Raw genomic sequence first — 20,740 nt, forward strand, 5'->3', positions numbered from 1 at the left:
TAACTGTCAAACTTTTCATTAGTACACACCATTCCTTTTAACTATAGGACCTGTCAAATGCTTTGTTGTTTTAGAAATTGACACCGAAGCAGCAATTGAAAAGACGTTTTTTTCATTCATCTTAATACCTTACTGAAGAATACAGATCACCCTGGAGTTTCTCTCTGAAGGCTGCATCATTGAATGGCCCAAATCATGGTATTATTATGCCACTCAAATGTCAAACAGATTGAAGAAACTGATTTTTTTATTTTTTTTTTTTTTTTTTTTTAGGAATGGAGCACAGAAGAGAGGACACAGTGTTTTATATCAGGTAGCTGAAAAATCTCGAACTGATGGCATTTTTAAGCCCTCAATTTATATATTATTAAATACTCAAAACAGTGCTATCAGGCTTGGTAGTCCAACATTACCATGTAAACTGATGGTGACCCTGGATCTTTTTTAGACAGAAAATTACAGTAACAACAACAAAAAAAAATCATCATAGCTGTGTAGAAGCAAACTCTTTTCTCTGTAGTTACCTGAGTTATTTGAGTTGCTGTATTTTGCTGAGTGTTCTTCCCCACTTTCATAGGCAGAGCGTTTTGACTTCTTTAAACAAAGCAAAAGAAATAGAAGGTGTAAATGAATAACCTCTTTCCTTGATGAGGACTGAGCTGACACAGAGATTTGTAACAGCCATCTGCTGTATCACACAAGGTTTATCAATGCCCAATACTGTTCTCCCTGCATCCAACATGTGGCTCAAATACCTCCAGGCAAGCAAAAAGGACAACTTCAGTACCCTCTGACAGCAAGGGAAATGCATAAAACTGACCCACCAAAAAGGATCAGAAACACAGTGTGCTATAGAAGAACGAAAAACTGCTCCAAGAACTTCACAGGGCAGCAAGCAGCAGCAGCACAGGCTGTTATCTGTGTATTAGGTATTAACTAAGCCTGTTTTCATTAAGTAACCTTAAACAGGTTAAACCAATATACAAGTCGGCTACCATTTAGGAAAAGTTATCACTTCTAATAAGGCAGTAGTACAGAGAAGCATGAAACAGAATACAGCAGCACACCTGTGGTTGTTCATGCTACACATTCAGTAATTTTCTGTGTGAGAAATCTATTTAAAGACTGATTACCTTTCTTGCTAAGATCTTCCTTTTCTTTTTTTCTTCTTCAGAGCCATGATGAGACTGCGCTCTTGTCAGTCTTCTGTGCTGGTGAATCTTCAAAATTAAGGGAAAATAGAAAAAGACAATGTTAAAATCTCAAATATTGTCAGGCAAGGCATATGCTTGGCATGCAAGAAAAAAACACTGTAGTCACTTTGCATATTTAGGTTTCTTTTAAAATTTTTAACTCTAATCTTTACTGTTGCTGGTAGATTATGGAGCCTCACACTGCAGTTAAAATGATCCTTTAACTTAGGAGTCACTGTGAAGCTGCACCACTTGAAACAGTCTCACGCCATACATTCATCAGCTGTTCTACAGCTCTTCAATACTGTATTTTTTGGGAAAGCAAATCTGGTGATGAAAACCTTTATTGCTCAAAATCACTGAGTAAAAGCTCACTTTCCCCATTTAAACATGTTAAGAGGAAACAATGTCTGTAGGAAATACAGTAAAGAAATGCAGTAGTTACCAATTTCTGTTCTTCTGTTAATCTTTTTTCTATGCATTCCTTGGACGTTTTCAATGCTTCTTTTAGCTTAGTAGGAACCTAATACAGAATGGGAAAAAAAAAAACAGCACAAAATGTGATAAAGGAAAATACAACTTCACAGCTCAAAACTCACCATTCATCTGACCATGTTGCCTGTCTAAAGCCAGGAACAGCTAATTACTTTGGTACCCTAGTCACATCCCCAAAATGCCATAAGGCTGACCACCACAAGACACACAACACATGCCTGCTTCAGGGCAGTTCCCTGATGGGGGCAAGAAGCAGCTCCCTGAAAGTCCCAGCACTGCAGCTGGCTACAACGTGCCAGTGATCTAACCTAGCAAAATCAGATTCCACAGCCCTTAGCAATTTCAGCAAAACGAGGCTGCTAAGTAGGGCACCATGATTAATCATGCAAATTAGCTCCAATACAAGAGCTACACTTGAATCACTTATGGGTCACACTGTGCCCTCTTTGAAGAGTTGATATAATTTTCTTGAGTATGATTCAGCAAAGGAATCCAAATACCAATGGGAATCACCATAAAGCCAGGTAAAGCCAGCTGTCCTCTACCCTATTTGTTAACTGATGCATAGCTACCCACAACTTGGTGCTTCCACAAACATCAGCAAATCAACATTCAACTTTACCTTAAACTGTGGTTTCTCAGAGCTTGTTAGCAGGACATCACTGAATAATCTGTGAGTGGGTGCAAAAAAGAAAAAGAAAGGAACATTATTCCCAAGAGACAGGCAGAACCAGAGGGAATACTACTGGTACTGTTCACCTAACTCCCTCTTTCCTCTTTTCCTTCTCTGTTCTCTTCCCTACCTCACTGTTTTTTTCCCCCCACAGACGATGTACTGCTTTTTATTTTCCAAGCCCTGCTTATAATTAGCAGCATCGAGCCCTCAGAACATAGCCACTACTGACAGCAGAATTAGCAAGACTCTAGGATGTATTTTGAAAGCTGAAAGAATGGCTGTAATTATCAAAGGCAGACAAGGACTTCCCAAAACAAATGATTTTTCCTTGTAAGTACATTGATTCCTTAATAACAGAAGATTGACAGGGACCTTAATAAATTTCACCTAAGAAATCATTGATCTTTTCAGGTGCACTCTTAGCACAACTGTTACTTTAGCATTAACAAGAACCATGTAAAAGATCAATGAGCAAACATTTCCAAATATCTGCATTCTTGTCCATACTCCAGCAAAGATAATTAAAGCAACTATCCTAAGAGTTTCACTTGCCTCCATCAGCAAGACTATAAATGATTATTACTTTTCCATCCAAAACAAAGACACTAGAGGGCAATGTTAGTCTGAAAATAAACTACTTAGTCCATTTCAAGGTACTTTGTTCTGGAGAACGTACTAGAAAACTGTCCCAGAAAGAGATCACCAAGCCTGGCTCCCAAATAAGCATTTCAGAGATTTCTGTTGACGTTCACTATGGAAAGTTATCACAGTTCTATATTTAATTTTGTTTTCTCTAGTATAGTATCAAGATTGTAAGATCAGTAGTCCATGAAAAAATCAGAAATAACTCAAATTAAAAAAAAGGCTAAAGAAAAAAAAAGCTCACCTTTGTTTACAGGGCAGTTTTCTGCCCCTTTCTGATTACATATCCTTGTAAAATTAAAGTAAACTCATAGTTTATTTGGAATAGCTTAACAAATATTTAAGTTATATTCATCACATTACACATTATGAAAAACACTTTTGTAAAGAGTATGGGTGTGAAGGAAATGTAGTACATATCCTACACAGCAGATAGAGCCAGGTACAGATTGATTGTTCACCATCTTCTAACACTTGGATACTCCTGTAGTATCACAGTTTTCTTCCAGAATTTCTCCTTACATTCTTCTCTCTACCTCCTGCCTCTCTACCTTCAAGAGCAGAGGAAGGGAGGAATAGAAGGAACAGAAGGTTGGGACACGACTGCAGGGACCCATCCCAACCAGGAAATATGACTCTTGGAGCATGCTCTAAACGTCCTGCAATCCGTACACTGTGAGATCAGACCCAGATTTAGATATGGGCAATCTGTCATTTATGAGGTCATGATTCTGGCACCTCATACTATCAAAAAGTGAGCCCACCAGGAACTGTGATTCTGTGCTCAGCACACTGATGACACGTCACAGCGCAGAGCCTGCAGGCAACTTCCCCAGTACTGCTGTCTCCTAGCTGCAGGACGGGTGGCACTGCAGACAGGTACAGTCTCCAGCTCAGTCATGCACTGACACTTGCTGCATCCTATTCTCACTCCGTATCCACTTTTACAACTTCACTACATCACTAGGAGGACAGCCTGGAAGGAAATATTTTCTGTTTATGCTTCATTGAGTCCCTAACCCAGCCTTGCAAGAAACCAGCCTCTGCACAACGCTTTGACCCAGTCTAAATGTTTCTGCCGAGCAGAGCTAGAGATTTATTTTGCTAAGTCGTAAGTAAACTGATAGCTAAATCCACTGAAGTAGATCTAAAAGGGTCACACAAAAACATTCCTTATACTAAATGCCTTAAATGATCTGTACATGTTCTTAATCATGCTTGCACTGCTTTAATAGCTCAATCATTTGAAACCATAGCGCCATGCTAAGTAAAATGCACTCATAACAGCTCCAGCACCCCGAGAGACAGAAATTTTAAATGAGCTCCTATCATATTCACAAGCAATGGGACTATGAAGTCCATCCGTTTTAAACCCTCACTTGGGATACACTACACATCCCTCAGAATGAGGAACAAATCTTCCAAATAAGGAACGAGCAAAAAGATTCTTCCTCCTTAATAATTAAAAATATTACTATGCATGGAACAAGTACATTAACACTTACGGCATCTGTAAGAGCCGTGAAACAGTTGGCATGCCATTCTTCATAGCTTCACAGGTCAGAATGGATTCCAACACAGACACTACCAAAGAAAAAATAAGTACGGACACATTTTTGCGCTACAGAATAGCAAACAATTTATAATGAAAGCCTGGCACTTCTGTGTTATGCTCCCCCACGTATTCCATCAACTAAGCAGTGATGAAGCTTTATGACACATGTTTTTTATTATACTATTATTGTTACACATACAAACTTTTCAAGAATGTTAGACATGAGGCCAGGGGATCCAGACATCTAATCACTGCACACTGTTTTATCACTTATAAAAAAACAGCTTAAAAAAACATTTATATGCTATGTATTTGAGGAAGAACACGTTTGCTATTTTTTTAAATTGCTAAATAATTTCCTGTTACAGGCTACAAAAGTCTTAGGCTCCTATTTCACAACATTTCAGCTTCAGTAAAAGGTAAGGGTAGGCAGGAAGTCAGACTGACATTGTCTTGAACGTATACTAACCAACAAACACGGATGGTGCAGGAGGGAAGCTGTCTACTGGAATTGTATCTGGGGGTCTTCCATATGTCATTTCATACAGTAAGTGCCCAAAGCAATGTACATCAATGCTTTCTAAAGTCTGTAGAGGAAAAAAAAAATTAAAAATGAAAAACACAACTTGCCAGAACTAATTGGTTTATCCACAACTGGTTTTAAAACATTCGGTAACACATTTGAGAAAAAAGGTGGCCTTGCATGAAAAGAGGAATCATTAAGTTCCCAACCACTGCCTAACCCTGCACAACTTTTACCTCAAATGAAATCTTACCATCTCAAGCAAAAGAAATTACTTCTTTCTTTCAGCAAATGATAATGCAAACCAGAGCACATTATTGTCATGTTCCATAAAAATGCGTAAGAAACAATTTCATTTCATACACAGCAGATTAGAGAACCGTATGTTGATACAAATCACAGCTGAACACATTTTCCTAGCTACATCAAACAGGAAAGAGTAAGAGTCGTGACAATACAACCAGCTGCCACTTTGCTGTCTTTGTATCTACCTCCCTGTAGAAATACATACCAATAAAAGCTAGGAGAGCCTCCTTCACCCCTCCTTGGGCTTGTATAAGCTGTACATATGTGCAGCATAGTTCTGAGATTTTTGAATCATGTTTTATAGAGAAGTGGATTCTCTTACTGAAGGAGGCTTAGTGCTTTCATGGCACTAAAAGATTTGGACTAACCATGAACTTTTGATCATTTCTTGTGCTAAACACAGTAAAACTTGTTTAGCAAGGTCAGCAAGCAGCTGTCTCATGATGCTGTACGTAATTTATTACAATAAGCATTGCAAGGCAAGGCACTAGCTAAAAGACTGTATCACTACAACAGGGCAAATTAGGTTTAATATTTTGTAGGAAGATAGTATTTTCCTGTATAAGCCTGCAGTTAATAGACACCCTTCAAATAAATTTTAAAAAATATCTTTAACAGCTTTATGTGTACAAGTATGAAAAGCGGTCTTAAAAACAAGGCTGCAGTTTACCTAAATTTGTGCCAGTGTGGCTGTCAAGAAAACGCTAACTTGCACTCCCCTTCTGCTCACTACAGTGTCTATAGTGTGCTGCAGCAAAGCTTCTGTGCAGCCACATTGAAAGCCAAAAAAAAAAAAAAAAAAAAAAAAAGGATAAAAGGTGGTAGGGGAGGGTTGAGGGAGACATTTTTCATTCAAGTCAGTTCTCCACAAACACTAGTTGAGGATCAAGGGATGTGTAAGAGTCAGCTACATTGATTTTCTGAAACTTACATTAATTTTCCGAAACTGTGAAAAGTATGATCGATAAAATGATGGAAGTCCCAACAAGGAATTTTCTAGATCCAGTAACTTGCACGTGTCCCCATCCAACATTACATTGGCAGCGTGAAGATGGCCATAAGGAAAACCTTTCTCATGTAAGAATTTTAATACCTGAAAAAAAATCCAAGACAGAAGCACTGTCACAAGACTGTCTGATAATCTCAAGATCTCAAATGCTCCAGTACTAAAGCAGACAAATAATAAACGAGGCCTCTAATTTAGAATGCCTGCTCAACTTGATCTTCTATCTGCATCACCTTTGGCTGATTATTCATTCCCATTTCACTGGTAACATTTCTCACAAAACAAACATTTGATGCTAATACTCAAAGCTGGCTTATGGACACCTTCCAGAGAGATGTGGAAACAAAGTCACAATTCTACAGAATGTTAAAGTTTTAAAATTAAAAAAAAAAAATTAGTGACAACGATTTTGTGGTCCATATTCCGTAAGATATGAATTACTTCTTTCCCTTTTCTCCCCATGGTACATAAACTACACTACCAACTCTCTCCCACCTCAGCTCCACATGTAACAGCTGCCTTTTTATTATTCTTTTTTTGTTTATTTTTTGTCAGAAGTGGCCTCACACATACATATCTAAATTCAAGTACCAGCAGTTAATCTCAATTTAAATTTAGCTTTGAAGACTGCTGCCAAGAAAAAAGCTTGCATACACAGAAGTTTGTCTATTTTTCTACTTAGTTGGTCTCAAAAAAACAAACAAACAAAAAAATCAAAACAATCAAACACCCACCGACACATAAAGGCTGGTAAAGAAAGCAAAAAAAAATTACCTCTAATATTTGTCTTCCATATGTTTTTATTTGCTGAAGTTCAAGACCTTGAATTTTTTTAGGATTGCAATACTTCTTCAGGAATGGGTCTTTTGGTTTTGCCTTTAAAAGAAGTATACATATCAAGTAGCATGCCCAGAAAAGCCAGGAATTGTCTTAGTTTGCTTAGCAATACATTGTAAACAGTTTTAGAAAAGACTGTGGTCATTCCAACCATTTGAACTGGGGGAAGAGGGAGAGAAGACATTACCTTATAAATAAGGTCCTTTAGTGTCCCTTTTTCACTGAATGGTCTAATAACCAGTGCTGAAGATTCATTGGCAGTGGCAAAAGTGATTTTGTAAATATAGGGATGCTACCAAAAGAAGAAACTCTAGGTAAGTTTCAGATGACAGATTTTGTAATTAATTTTTGCTTGATTCACAAGAAACACAAGATCGGTCTGAATTGTATGTTTGAAGTAATAAATTGGATTCTGTCAGTGACATTTGCTCAAGTTATTCACTCTTACCCTGAAGCAAATGCAAAGAAAACTTCACAAGGACATTGCTCAATATCCACAATAAATCCAGAAAAATCCACTGTCCTCTTTGTTTTAAAAATTAAAAGACTGGGAGTTTAGACAAATGAAGAATCCACCCCAATTAACACTTAATACATTAGCTAAGCTAAAAAATTCATTCATGGTTTTATACAACTATGGCACACAAGGAAAGACAGCATTAATAATTGTCATAACAGCCCTACATATTTAGAAATCTGTGTAACAACTTCCTGGAACGTTATGAAACCAAATGAGACAGCACATGTTGAAATAAATTACATGTGCAACACATACATCAACTGAAATTGCTAGTTAGGAAGAGACCCCTTGTTCAGATCTTATTTTATACTGGGTTTGGTCTGGTTTGGCGGTTAAAAGGCTAATTTTCAGCCTATTTTGGTATGTGCACTTCCAAGTTTCAGGACTACATGGACCCATTTGAAATACCATCCTTTTCAGCCAGTCCCTTTATTCGGACAGACGTCTACTGGATTTATAAGGTGTCAGTTTTATAATTTGGCATCGCACAGGAGCTTACACTGTACAGCCTTCATCACGCCTCTAGTAAGACATTGCTGTCCCAAGTTCAAAGAACCAAAGAAATAATGACTCATTCCACTGCCTTGTGCACTGCTGCCCAAGAATATCCCCAGTACACTGGATAGCAATGACACCTAGGCAGCACTACCCTAACAGCCTAAAAGTATTGAGAAGATGAAATAAAAGCTCATGATCTCACAGAACTGTACCAGAAGAGAAAAATACAATTAGCTACAACTCTGAAACTTCTGTAAAAATCCTGCAGGTTTATTGTTTGCACTGAGAACATGTTAGCATATATTGCGTGGGGAATTTAATTAAAAGGTTCACACATCTTTAAATGAAAGGAAAATTACAAACTATTTCTAATAAGCTAGATGTACTTCTGCAAGATCAGCTTTTGCAAGCACTTTTTTTGTGCGCTGGCACAATTTAAAAGTCTTCAAGGAATACTCACAGAGCAGGAAGAAAGAAGTTTCACAGCATACTGTAAGTCTTTGTCAGACAAGTATTTATCAGGGCCTAGATCAGCCTAGAAATAAATAGGAAAAGAAAAGGCATCACAATATATGTTGCATTCCGTAAAAAAAAAAAATAATTATCTACATTCTGCTCTCACAAATTAAGACAGCTGCTCAAAGGTAAATTTTGGACAGCAAATTACACATAAAGAAGCAAACTTTAAAAGGCTGAATGAGTAAGGTCATGCTTTCACAATACAAAGCATCTGACCTTACAGTAAGCAAGCATTATTGCCTGCTTCCTCCTCCGTATCTGACCTCTATTACTACCACTGTATGAACTCTGCCAAACCCAAACTGAAGCACTGTGTAAACGGTGAACTAGTAAAGCATAACTCTCACCATTCTTTTCCTCCACCAAAACCAGCTCTCCCCTTCTTCTGCAGGTTTTAGCAACACCCACCCTCCAGTAAAGTCTCAGTAACAGCTGTGCTGATACAATTAAGAGGGCAACAGGTTTCAACACAGGAGCATAACTAAGTGTTTAGGAACAACAAACTATTTGGCATCCAAAAATGCCTGTGGCAAAGGAGCAATTTGTGCCTTTCTCACCTACTAGCTTGTCAGAACCACTAAACAACCTAGTAAAAATAACCCAATATTGAAAAAGAATCTCCTTGTTACTTTTGGTGAGCTATGTGACACTATGATCACCAGCTACTTACACCATTTCAACTAAAAAACAGTAAATGGGGGTGCAGGAGTGGGAACCTGGCACAGAAATTTTCAAATTGGACTTGCCACCAGAGGAAAGAAGCAGAATTTTCCACACCACACAACCAACTAAGGGCTCTCAAGGTGCTTTCAAAGCCTGAGCTCTTGAATCTGTCACTAACACCAGGTAATTGATACAAACAAAACAAGGAAAGATAATTATTAAAGACTTGGGAATACTATAAAAGTATATATACCCAGCTTAACATTAGCCGTTCCTTTGGTTGATTCTTTATCTTCATTAAGAAATATTTCTTACGTATTCGCCAACCTACAAGAAAAGAGTCATCAGCAGGTTTAATTAAAACATTAGTAAATGACATTGCTTACAGGCAGCACAAGGTTTGTAAGCAAAGATGGTACTGTTATCTTAGGACAACCCACTGGAAAAAATAAGACAAGTTTTCAAGCATACATGTTCTTCTTACCTATATCTTTTAGTGGCTCCACCACTTCCCACTTTGGCTCTGATCGGAAGAACATTGAAACATGCTGTAAGGCAATTTCTGGAAAAAATAAATGTTTTTGAGAGACTATTTAATGTGATTTTTTGCACATATTAAGTAAAGTTCAATGCCAGAAGGAAGCCTGCAAGAATTAAGACTCAGTCAGCAAAATCACTTTAAAAGGAAATCAGATAAAAACACATTTACAGGGCATTTGCATTTTTAACCTGAGAAGTCAAATCCACTGAGAAAACAGAGAAAGCGCTGCCTTCAGAAAACACAGCTTAGTGGGTTTGCCTTCTATTTCTACTAGATCTACATTTCCAAGCCTAAATGCAAGACTTTCCACAGCTGGAATACCCTACATTACATTAAAAAATGTTTTTGCCATGCTTGTAGAAGTGCTAACTTGTAAATCTCTTAATGTGCATTTACACCGTCATTTTTAACATGTAAATGCATCAGCTCTTTGTTTTGCTACATGTTATTCTGCCCTTTTCAGTGCAGGCAAAGGTATTTTTCTAGCTGTCATGATCCAACATGCATTTCTGAGACGGAAAACAAAAAACAAAACAAAAAAAACTACACCCTTCTGGTTACTGAATTCTCCCACAGCTGGGAATACAACTGGTGTATTCATGAAGCGATTTAAGGGGAAATCTCAGTGGGAAGTGGTGACAGCAGGGGCAGAAAGGGAACCATGCCAGCAAGGAGTTTTCTCTCACATGGCTTATCTTGGTTTAGAAACACAGCAAAAAGGTAAGGATGCACCATATCTCTCTGCAGCCTGTCCTCTCTCTAAAAATATGCTATGAAAAAGAGAGGTAACAATGCAATAAATATCAGCTCACTGCTCCAAGATTAAAAACAGACAAATTGATGGTGTCTCCAAAGACCATAGGCAACGATTTGATTGCTACTTACTTCTCTGCAACTTGCACAAAAATAATTTTGATGAAAGCATTCAGAATTAACACAGAAATCACAGTATCTCCTAAAGGATTTAAACTGTTTGCTCAGCATTAGCCAGACAAACTGCATCCTTAAAGAGTTACTAGTAATCTACATCTCCTCCACAGCTTAGCATAAACATCCGGGAAATGTTCTTTGCACTTTGAAGCTGAAGACAGAAAAATGTTACATAAAGGGAGAGCAAAAAGACAAGTGAAAAGGAAGCAGTAAGTTCCTGCTTGAGTAGGCTGGCTGTGCTTTTATGAAAACAAGCTTTGCATTTTGCAAAGAGTCTGTGGTGTGGGTTTTATCACGAAGGGGAAGTTTTTCAGTCTATCACACAAATTCTAACCATTTCCAGTGGATGAAGCCAGACAAATTCAAAGAAGAAACATTTAATAATGAAGAGAACCGATCACTGGGATACTGTTTTAAGGGATGCGTCCCTTTACCAATGGGGGGAACATGGCTTAATCAAGTCATGGAAAAAACATTGAACCTATCTCAAACAATGTGTTCTAGGAAGTGCCACAACCCAAAGTGATAGTGGGAGCTAGACAAGATGATCACATTTATTTCCCTCGATTTGAAAAAATCTAAAGAAACATGATAAACTTAAGCTTCACTGTCCACAAGATCAGCTGTTTTAGCAGACTACAGAACTGACAAGCTTAGCTCCACCTCACACCCTGGTAAACAAATAACTTGTAACCCCCAGCTCTCCCATTTATCACCAGTTGGGGAAAAAAATAGATTTTGGTTTCTTTAGCACCCTCTCCAAGTTCATCTTATTTAGATCCTGGCCCTCAACACTCCTCTGTAGAATGATTCAAACATTTAGATTTGACAATCACAGCATCATTCATGTACAGACCTGGAGAAACATTATCATACCGTGCATGTGGTTATACACGAGAGTTTTGATAGCTTGTGTAGCTACACATAATAGTTTTACTTCCCCTGTAACATGCTTTAGTGTAAATCCTTGCCAGCATTAATGGAAGACATGCACACATGCTAAAGAGAAGCCGTAATGCAGTTTTACAATTCCTCACTTACCAGTGTAGTTTACAGAATAGCTGTTTGGGTCCAAAAATTTTTTTACGAGTTCACAGTTAGACAGTATGTGATGGGAAGTAATTACATCGAGATAGGCCTGGAGTCCTTTCTGTCTTTCAGCAATGAATTCACGTTCCATATTTCCAATCAACTTTTTTGGAGGAAGAGGTAGACTTAGAGTTGAGATCTTAAAAAGAGAAGGAAAATTACTAACAGTGCTCTCAAAATGCCTCGGGGATGTAGACTAACAATCCAGAAAATAAAAGAGACTGAGCAGTGAGCTAACTACTATATAATTATATCTATACCGTGTATATACAAGCTTTTATGGTTTTTAAGGTACTATTATCAGAGAGAGGTAGTCAGACAATAGCTTGCATCTCAGTGTGAAGAGATCCATAAACGGAATGACACTGAAGATGCAAGCTGATAGATTTTTGCTGGTGAGTCATGCATTTAAGATCACTACACAAAGCTTTCAGACACTAAATAGCTCCAGTTCTCAGCCAAATCCTTTGTACGACATACCTTTGCACACATACAGAAGCAGCACACAAAACAAAAACATCTTACCATTTTCTCCTGCTAGATTTATGCTTTATTAAAGAGATGCAGATCAATAACTTTCCTCTTTCCTCTACTGCTTTTATGGGTAATTTACAGCCCTTATTGTCAGTATTTTAAATTTGTAACTTCAGATATGGTGCAACTTTTCCACTTTCTTTTCTGAATTTGTTGCTATACATTTTTTGAACTGCTATGTATCTTTCAGCCTAGAAATAGCTGCAATCTACTGGCAGATATACAGTATTTGTTTAATGTTGACGTGTGACCCAAAGCTTCAGATAAAATCTGGGAAATGCTTTAAAATAGGAAAATGAAAAATTATGCAGAAACCCAAAGCTTTATGTAAGTCAGATCAAAGAGATCATCTTCAGGAAACAAAACTAGGCTGCATACTGTTTATATTCAATTACATCATATGAATCGCCAGAATAATTTTTTCATGTTATTAACACATCGCTGTCCTGCAGATCAAAGCACCTGCCTCAGCTATGCTGCATCTCCACAGGTGTTATCTTTAAGAAAGGCGTCTCACAGGAATCAATTCCATTAAATGCAATAACCTCACTTCTAAGCCAAACAGGTCACCAAGGAGAAGACAGGGACTTCTGAGGGTTTGAACAATCCTCGTTTTAACTTGTGGAAAAATGGAAGGATTAGTTCAACAAACTGTGGCTGAGGTAGCAATCCCTCTCCTTTTCTTCTCCTTGAACACAGGAATTATTTCCCCCTGCCAAACCTTCTGGCTCTGGCTACATATCATAGGCTGAAAAAGAGCTGTGGCTACATCTGAATTACAGAAGATGTTAATAAAAATCATTCTATCCACTGAGCTTTTATTAATGCTCTTTTACACCAAAAGGAAAAACAATAAAAATCCCCAAACAAAATAGCACTACTTACAACCTGCAATTCACCAAATCAGAACTTTTGGCATACCACTCTTACCCCAACAAAAGTTTCTAAATAAAAACAAAATGCATTTCTGACATGACTCACTTGAAAAGCATGTCAAACCACTGTCACCTTTACCTTCTTGACCTGACAGCTGGCTACCATCAGAGCAAAAAGGACTCTAGTTCAGACGCTTTCAAACCACTACTTCTTCTTTTGTTTCATTTCAGTCAACCACACATTTTCTATTTTCCATCAGAAAGTGGCCTTCGCCCCCAGGTTTTTGTAGCTGTCTGCCAAAACCCATGGCACAGTGAGAACATTGCCTACCCCAAACACCACCTCACTGAGGTCCCGACCTGCCCAACACAGGCATACATCCCAGTGGCCCCAACTCAGACCCAAGGATGGGCTTTGCCTCAGAAGAACCTGGGAACCAACTTCCTTATCTTCGAACCGCAGCCTGCACAGGAATGTCTGCTCAAGAGCTGCAATAAAAGGCTTCACAGAAGCCAGATATCTTGCTGCAAATAACTACCAGCAGCTCATTTAAAAGAGCAGAAGAGCAGGCAATAATCTCCACACATCTCTGTCAAAGAAGCAAAGAGGAAGATATGCAGGATGGCCTGCAAGGGGCTTTTCAATCTGGTATGTGGCTGGGGCTCGGGGAACCTGGCTTGAAGCTTTCTAATGCACATCAAGGTCGCAGACAAACACCTCTCCTTATTACCAAGCTGTCTGGTAGAGCTGCATCCCTTAGCCTAGGACATTCTTAAATTCTCAGTCCTTACTATTATTGCACAGGTAGCTTCAGATTAACAGTAAAAAAACTGCATTTCAACTCAGCTGCAGCTTTGTGTTCAAACTGAAGCACCCAAACCTACAGAGATTGAGCATGCCACAAGAACTGAAAGAACTTCGAGCTTTGCATGCAAAGGGACCCCAGCAGCATTTTTTTTCCAGTGACATTTTAGTTTTGAAGGAAAAGGATATATATATTTTTTTGTATTTTCTATTGCCCCTTTTTTTGGTGGTGGTTTGTTTGGTTGTAGGATTTTTTTTGAGTGTTTATGTTTTATTAATTTCTACATACACAAGTGAAAGCTTAAAATGTTTAAAAACAGCTCACAGGACCTGAACATTGTGATGAAATATTGTTGCTTAAAGAGTTCTGGATGGGAAGAACTGAGGAGTGCTGTATGTCTTAATGGATCAGAAAACCACAGCTCCAGCATCACAAAGAGCAATTTATAAAAAAAAAAAAAGCTTAAGAACAAAACAGTTGGGGGAAGACAGTAATTTTAGCATGTTTCTCATCAGCTACTGTCTTGTGTCTCTCGAGCCCTGGCATACAAAACAAGGCTGGAGAATGGTGCTTGTCAAAAGCAGAGCTGTGCAACCTTGATAGTGGCTTAAAACTCACCTCTGCTGGGCTGAAGAATTACACATCTGAGGGCGGCTCCCTACAAGAGGTATGGAGAAGAGCCTATCTCCAAACACAGATACATCTTTGCCCTTCCAGACGGTTGAAAGCAGAATAATCTAGGAGCTTGAGATTCAGGGAGTAAGCAGGAGTTTGCACTGATGAAGGCCAAATGTTAACGAACATGTCCTGTTAATTTAGCTTCCCTCTACATATCCTCCTATCCAAGTTAGAGGGTTACATCTCGACGATTCTGTTTGATCCTTTCTAATCACCCACCCCGGCCTAACCTGTCATCTCTAAATTTAAGGTCTAAAAAGGTCTGTTGCCTTTTCCACTAAAGCCGCCTCATTTGAAAGTTAAATGAGAAGACAACAAAGCTTTCTCATGCTTTAACACGTTCCCCATGGTTAAGAGGGACTTACAGTAGCTTAAAAAATAAAGTAAAATGAACTACCTTCTTTTTAAAGCCTCATCAAAATTGTTTCTTTGTGATCTCTATCAAAACTTGACAATGGTTGAGACTACAATGACTCCTGTGCACTATGTCGACCAGCACCATTTCATTTCCTTGTGTTCCCACAGGTGCCTATCTAATCTTCAATCTTGGATTTTGCTGGAGCAGGAGATACCTTTGTATTGCATTTATTCAGCACATCACACGAGAGGTTTCTGGGTCATGACAAAAGTTACTGTGTGCTACTGCATATTCAACAAAATAATTACACAACCCAACCACACTGCCTCTATTGAATTATGACTAATTTGCTCCCCCATCTACCTGCTAATCTGCTTCAAATTATTCCTGCCCTATCGGCGTGCACGATTCAACATCCTGACATGTTTTTGCTCACCGAGGCTCATCAAGCAAATAGCTGGTTTGATTGGGGGGGAGGAGGGGAGCGGAAGCTATATTAAGTTCCCAAATTCACACATTTAATGGGGGGAATTAGTCATAAAAATACACCCTCAAGTCACAGCAGTGCTTGCTTTTTGTCTTGCTTGCCTAGTACCATGGAAATCTCAAGTAACAAGTTTCACTCCAGGAGTCACTGCTGCTTCCCCCCTTCTCCCAAACACGCTCCTATACCCTGCTTTTTCCCACACAAACTAAAAAGAAATAATTGTCCTAAAAAGCAAAAGAAAACACAGTAAGTCCTGTGTTTAAGTCAGGAACACTTTTCAGTGATACAGAAATCCATCACATGATAAGCAGCATCTGGAAGTGCTTTTAGACGAATATAAATAATGAGACACATAGCACTTCAATGCTGAATTTATAAGGTTGGTATGTGCCTTGGCTTTCCTCAAATCAAAGGAGGAACAAATAATAACACACAAAACCGGAAAAGTCACAGTACTGAAGGGAAAGATTCAGTATCTGCCAATCTCCACCATTTATATATAAATTGGTCCTCTTGATGCTAAAATTATAATTTTACAAGAAAAAAGCCTAAGAGTGAAAAAGTATACATTCAAGTTACATTTGAAATCACAGTTTCCCTTTATAGCAATGTGAATTTGTATTTTTTCTTCACTACAATACACAAAAATATCTCAAGATATTTTAAATATATACTTCTGACATTTTATATTTATATATCAAGGGTAAAAGTTACCTGCAAGCTATTATTAAGCAAGTCGAAGTCACTGTATCGCCTCACAATCTGCAAAATATAAAGAAAAAGTTGAGGAAGCATATTACTTTTCTCATTATCATTTTACTGTTCAAAATCCCATTAGAGAGAAGTAATTCCCATTTGTAATTCTCTTCTTTTAGCCATTTTTGTACAAACGCGTAACTACTGGATTTATGACATACTGCCAGAGCACAAGGAGTTTTTAAGGATATCTCAGCCAGAACAAAAATGCATTCCTGAATATTATCTTAAACAGCTTTCCAAAAAAAAAAGATTTATGAGCGAAGTTGCCTACAAACAATGCATTTTTGCCTTATTAAAAGCAGCAATTTTTCACGATCACCTTCATCACTACTTCTAGGTTTTACTGGCTGCGGATTAGCAAGGCTGTGATTTTAGCACTAGAGAAGGCAAACTGGCATTTGAAATTTAAAAATGACAGCCATACCAACATATGGTAATAACATGACAGGCATTTTTTCTGTTTTCCTGGAAAATTCACAATAGCAGCAGACAACTTGCCTTCTGTAGCTGGCAGTAACAGTGTTTTTCTCAGTTTTTGACCAAAGTATTCAAGCACTTTATGTTCTCAATTTACACCAACATTCCCCTCTCCAGCTCAAATTTAAGAAGCTAAGAAGAGAGAATTTTCAAGTTCTTCCTAAAAAGGCATCTTGGTTCCAGTACCAGAGTTTACAAAATTACCTGCCAACTGTTTTCTGCTGAAATTCCTCTCTGAACACGGATTATGTATTCCTAGTAAAAAGAAAAAGTTATTAGGAATGAGAACTAGTGAGCTGAATAAAGTTATTAGGCACTTCTCCAAACGTGACCACTACTACCCGATTAGGAAACATTCAGAAGCAGAAAATTCAGGTCAAGACTTCAAGCTTCAAGGTGAAGGTCCAAGCTAGGCTCATTCAGACCATCACCAGCAGCTCACCCGCTGCTCTGCAGAGTTAAAGATGAAAAGAGGTTCAAGAGCTTGCAGAATGAAGCACTCTCAGTCAAGGAAAAGGTAAGAGCATACTCAGCAAACATCATCTCTACTGAGAACAGCTGAATTAACCTGTCCCCACCTCCAATATCTAACCAGTGCTCCCCAGGAATTACTGCCTCCATCGTAACAGAGCAAAACGCCAATACACACCCAGAGCTGCCCAACCTCTGGTTATATTTACATGAAAAAGGTTTGGCATGTACTTGAGTAACTAGAACAGATCAGTTCCTCACCATGGTAATTCTTCATTTCTAATGCAAATTTAATTATAGAATCATTTAGGTTGGAAAAGACCTCTAAGATCATCAAGCCCAAGCGTTAATTTAAATTATCCTTTAGATTTTAAAGATCAATAATTCTCCCACCATGATTACACTCAGAAAGCACAATTCTTCTCAGTCTTCTCATTTCAAGCTTCAACCTACCTTTTGTAGACTAATACCTGGTCAATGCAGCAATTTAAATAATTACTTTAAGAACAGATACCAAGTATTTTGTGCACCTCTGCAGAAAAGACATACTTTGAGGAAGCAGTGATTTTGTTCACTTCTACTCTTTTGGAGTTTGAAAGCAGCTCTAAAAACACTTTGAGCATTTTGAGATCATATACAAGGCTTTCTAGGAAAAGGACTATATTTTCTGTTTAAAGATAGTCACCATATTGTTTAATTGGCAAGGGAATAAAATTAGCTGTAAGTATAGTGATAGGTGCTTCCTTTAACATTTGCATCTAATGAAAGTTCTATGAATGAAGCTTTTCTTAAAAAACAAACAAACAAACAAAAAAGTCTCGTTACAGAGATCTGGCCACATAATGTACATTGAAAGACATGAAAATGAAGAGCCAAAACATTACGGTGCTGCTCGAGAGAAGGTGATGCTGAGCACTGAGGAGTGTCAAGGAGCGTCAAGGAGCAACCAGAGCTAGATAAGGTGGAAGAAGCCACCCAGCCACCTATGCTTTTACACTTTCCTCCCACATTGGAAGCTGCAGGCCAGGAGCACATCCCACAGCCTTTTCAGCTACCCCATCTTCTCCGCTCTGCTCAGCCATGGATGGCAGAATCACACTCAGCTCACATGGCTTCATTCAGCCCGGTACTGACTTTCAAGAGCACCTGATTTAACTTTTCAGTTTCCAACACCACCCAATTGTGCTGAACGGCTTACATCAACAGGAGTCTCGCAGAAAGGTCAGAACGGAGCCCTACGGCCAAGGTTTCCTTCAGATATTAAAATTAATGATGCATTCCAAGTTATCATAAATAAACAATAATGAAATAAATTTAAAGCAAAAGCATTTCCAGCACCTTAAGTTTACACGCCCAGTTTGTCCATTCCATAACTATAACTGTACCTACAAACGTGGCACGTACCCGCATACCACACAGATAACTCCATCAATTGGCTGTCTGATCCATGAGGTATTATAAATTCAGCTGCACAGTCAGAAATCCAGCACAGACATTTGTTATTAACCTCGTTCAGGTACAATAAAATGTCTTCTGTTTTTTGGGGAAGCTGCCTTCAGAACCACACAGAACTCACTCTTCTCTTTCAAATGAAATTAATTAAGAGCTTATACACTGAAGAACAAAAACGTCCCAGCGAACAAAGTGGAGCACATCAGAGAATCCCACCTTAGAATTAAACTTCCATTTAACACTTACCACCATGAAAGGGAAGTAGTATAAAGCAAGAATCAGGACTACTGCAGGCAAGAGCCAAAGGCAACACTCATCAGATGATGTTACCTTGCCTGTTCAGCCTCAGCTCACCCAGGATTTATTTACTGGAGTTTCCTTCTGAAGCACAATGCTGTTCAGGCAAGAAAGCTATTTCATTTTCTCAAATTCACACAAAATATCCTTTATCAGCAACAGCTATCAAATATCTGTGGCAACTTTGAACCTCGTATCCATGAGAACAAATTCAAGACTAGTAAGCATGAAAACCACAGTATTTGACATTATAATGAAGGTAATTTCCTGTAAAACAAGAAGCCCAAATCCTCAGCAATGGTAAGAAATCTCCACAGAGCTGATTCTAATTCAACCAGTTTAATAATATTTGGAAATTTTCTAACAGAAACCAATTAAGCAGACACATGGAAACGTAAATTCACAGCTAACATGACTTTTCCTATTTTGTGACTGTTACTGCATTTTGGGAAGTAGGAAGAGACTATTTCACTCGCAGCCAGAAAAATGCAGCAACTGCTTATTCAGCAAGTCTCAAAGGAACACTGGCTATTTCTCTGAAAAAAAAAAAAAAAAAAAACACGTCAGGGATGATTCACCGTGTGCAGTCAGTCATTCATCTTTTCTAGTATTTTGAAAGCAGCAGAGTTATTGCCCAACCCCTTGGAGCACTCACTCGTTATCCAGCGATTAACCTTCGCTGTTGTACTCCAAGAAAACGCTCCCGGACAGGCAGAGCACACCAATTCATTAGACAACTGTCAAAGCATCATACTGCATACAACCACTCTGATCGATATGACAGTCGTCTCCTCTGCAGAGCATGGTGATAAACAACTCTCTCATTTCCTTCCTTCACCAGATCTCATTTTCGCAGGACGATTATATTACAAAAACAGACTTGGGCCACAACTATGTTTTCACGCAGACCATAGGGTTTTCCCATGCAGTTCTGGTCAGGTGTCCTAAAGCATTAATTGACCCCAGATTTTATGTCCCAGGATTCACAACCTAGAGCAAGAGAGCTCTGCAGACGTGGCTGTTAGTTTTGTCTGTGATAAAAAGTCCCACCACGCTCCCATCAGCACCAAACTCACTGAAGAGTTGGCCACTTCAGCACTACGTGGTAAAGACAGCTAATGACACAGCCTAATTTTAGCAGGACGGAGACCATGCCCATGCCCATAGGAAAGAAATTGAAGCTGTAAGGAAGACAGGCACACTCCGAACAAGTTCTGTTTGACTGCATAGAACAGGAAAACATGACAGACGGGGCTCAGCTCTGATAGTTGCTAGCCCTTTCTCACTCCCGCTGAAAATTTTCGGTATTTAAGACCAGGCTCAGTGAGGTCTAATTTAGCTACCCTTTCCCGTGAGTCACGCAGAAATCCCCATGTCTTTCACTCCTACACGAACGGCTCAGGATTGTTTCCAGGACTCAGTTTACCGAGCAACTTCAACAATGTCCCAACAGCTGCCAGACTGCACAGAAAGGTCTCAGCAGGCAGAAGAGGGATGGCCTCGTGCTGCCCATGCAGCCCCGGGGCAGCAAGCTCACCAGCATCCGCTGCACA

The 20,740-nt window shown here is 38.8% G+C and overlaps 1 protein-coding gene and 1 long non-coding RNA gene across 12 annotated transcripts in view; both read right to left on the reverse strand.

The window, feature by feature from the left end:
• Positions 1 to 20,740, reverse strand: part of PXK (PX domain containing serine/threonine kinase like) — a 35,420-nt gene that overhangs the window by 8,415 nt on the left and 6,265 nt on the right. For 9 of the 11 annotated variants that reach the window (XM_084531006.1, XM_084530999.1, XM_084530996.1 and 6 more), the window contains exons 2-16: positions 17,172 to 17,222; positions 16,446 to 16,493; positions 11,946 to 12,132; positions 9,918 to 9,995; positions 9,687 to 9,760; positions 8,712 to 8,786; positions 7,421 to 7,525; positions 7,171 to 7,272; positions 6,322 to 6,483; positions 5,031 to 5,148; positions 4,512 to 4,590; positions 2,311 to 2,359; positions 1,639 to 1,716; positions 1,134 to 1,220; positions 525 to 594 (exon numbers count right to left, since the gene is read on the reverse strand). In XM_084531006.1, coding sequence (XP_084387132.1) covers positions 525 to 594; positions 1,134 to 1,220; positions 1,639 to 1,716; positions 2,311 to 2,359; positions 4,512 to 4,590; positions 5,031 to 5,148; positions 6,322 to 6,483; positions 7,171 to 7,272; positions 7,421 to 7,525; positions 8,712 to 8,786; positions 9,687 to 9,760; positions 9,918 to 9,995; positions 11,946 to 12,132; positions 16,446 to 16,493; positions 17,172 to 17,222 — 1,363 coding nt within the window. Of the gene's footprint in view, positions 1 to 524; positions 595 to 1,133; positions 1,221 to 1,638; positions 1,717 to 2,310; positions 2,360 to 4,511; positions 4,591 to 5,030; positions 5,149 to 6,321; positions 6,484 to 7,170; positions 7,273 to 7,420; positions 7,526 to 8,711; positions 8,787 to 9,686; positions 9,761 to 9,917; positions 9,996 to 11,945; positions 12,133 to 16,445; positions 16,494 to 17,171; positions 17,223 to 18,842; positions 18,862 to 20,740 lie in introns of those variants that run through there. The other 2 variants (XM_084531000.1, XM_084530998.1) reach the window with 2 other exon arrangements.
• On the reverse strand, positions 19,511 to 19,974 carry LOC311442155. Its single transcript, XR_014696479.1, has 2 exons — positions 19,843 to 19,974; positions 19,511 to 19,723 (listed from the first exon to the last, which is right to left on the reverse strand). It is a non-coding gene; the product is annotated as an uncharacterized lncRNA (long non-coding RNA).

This window comes from Aythya ferina (assembly GCF_964211825.1).
Source record: "Aythya ferina genome assembly, chromosome: 10".
NCBI lineage: Eukaryota > Metazoa > Chordata > Aves > Anseriformes > Anatidae > Aythya > Aythya ferina.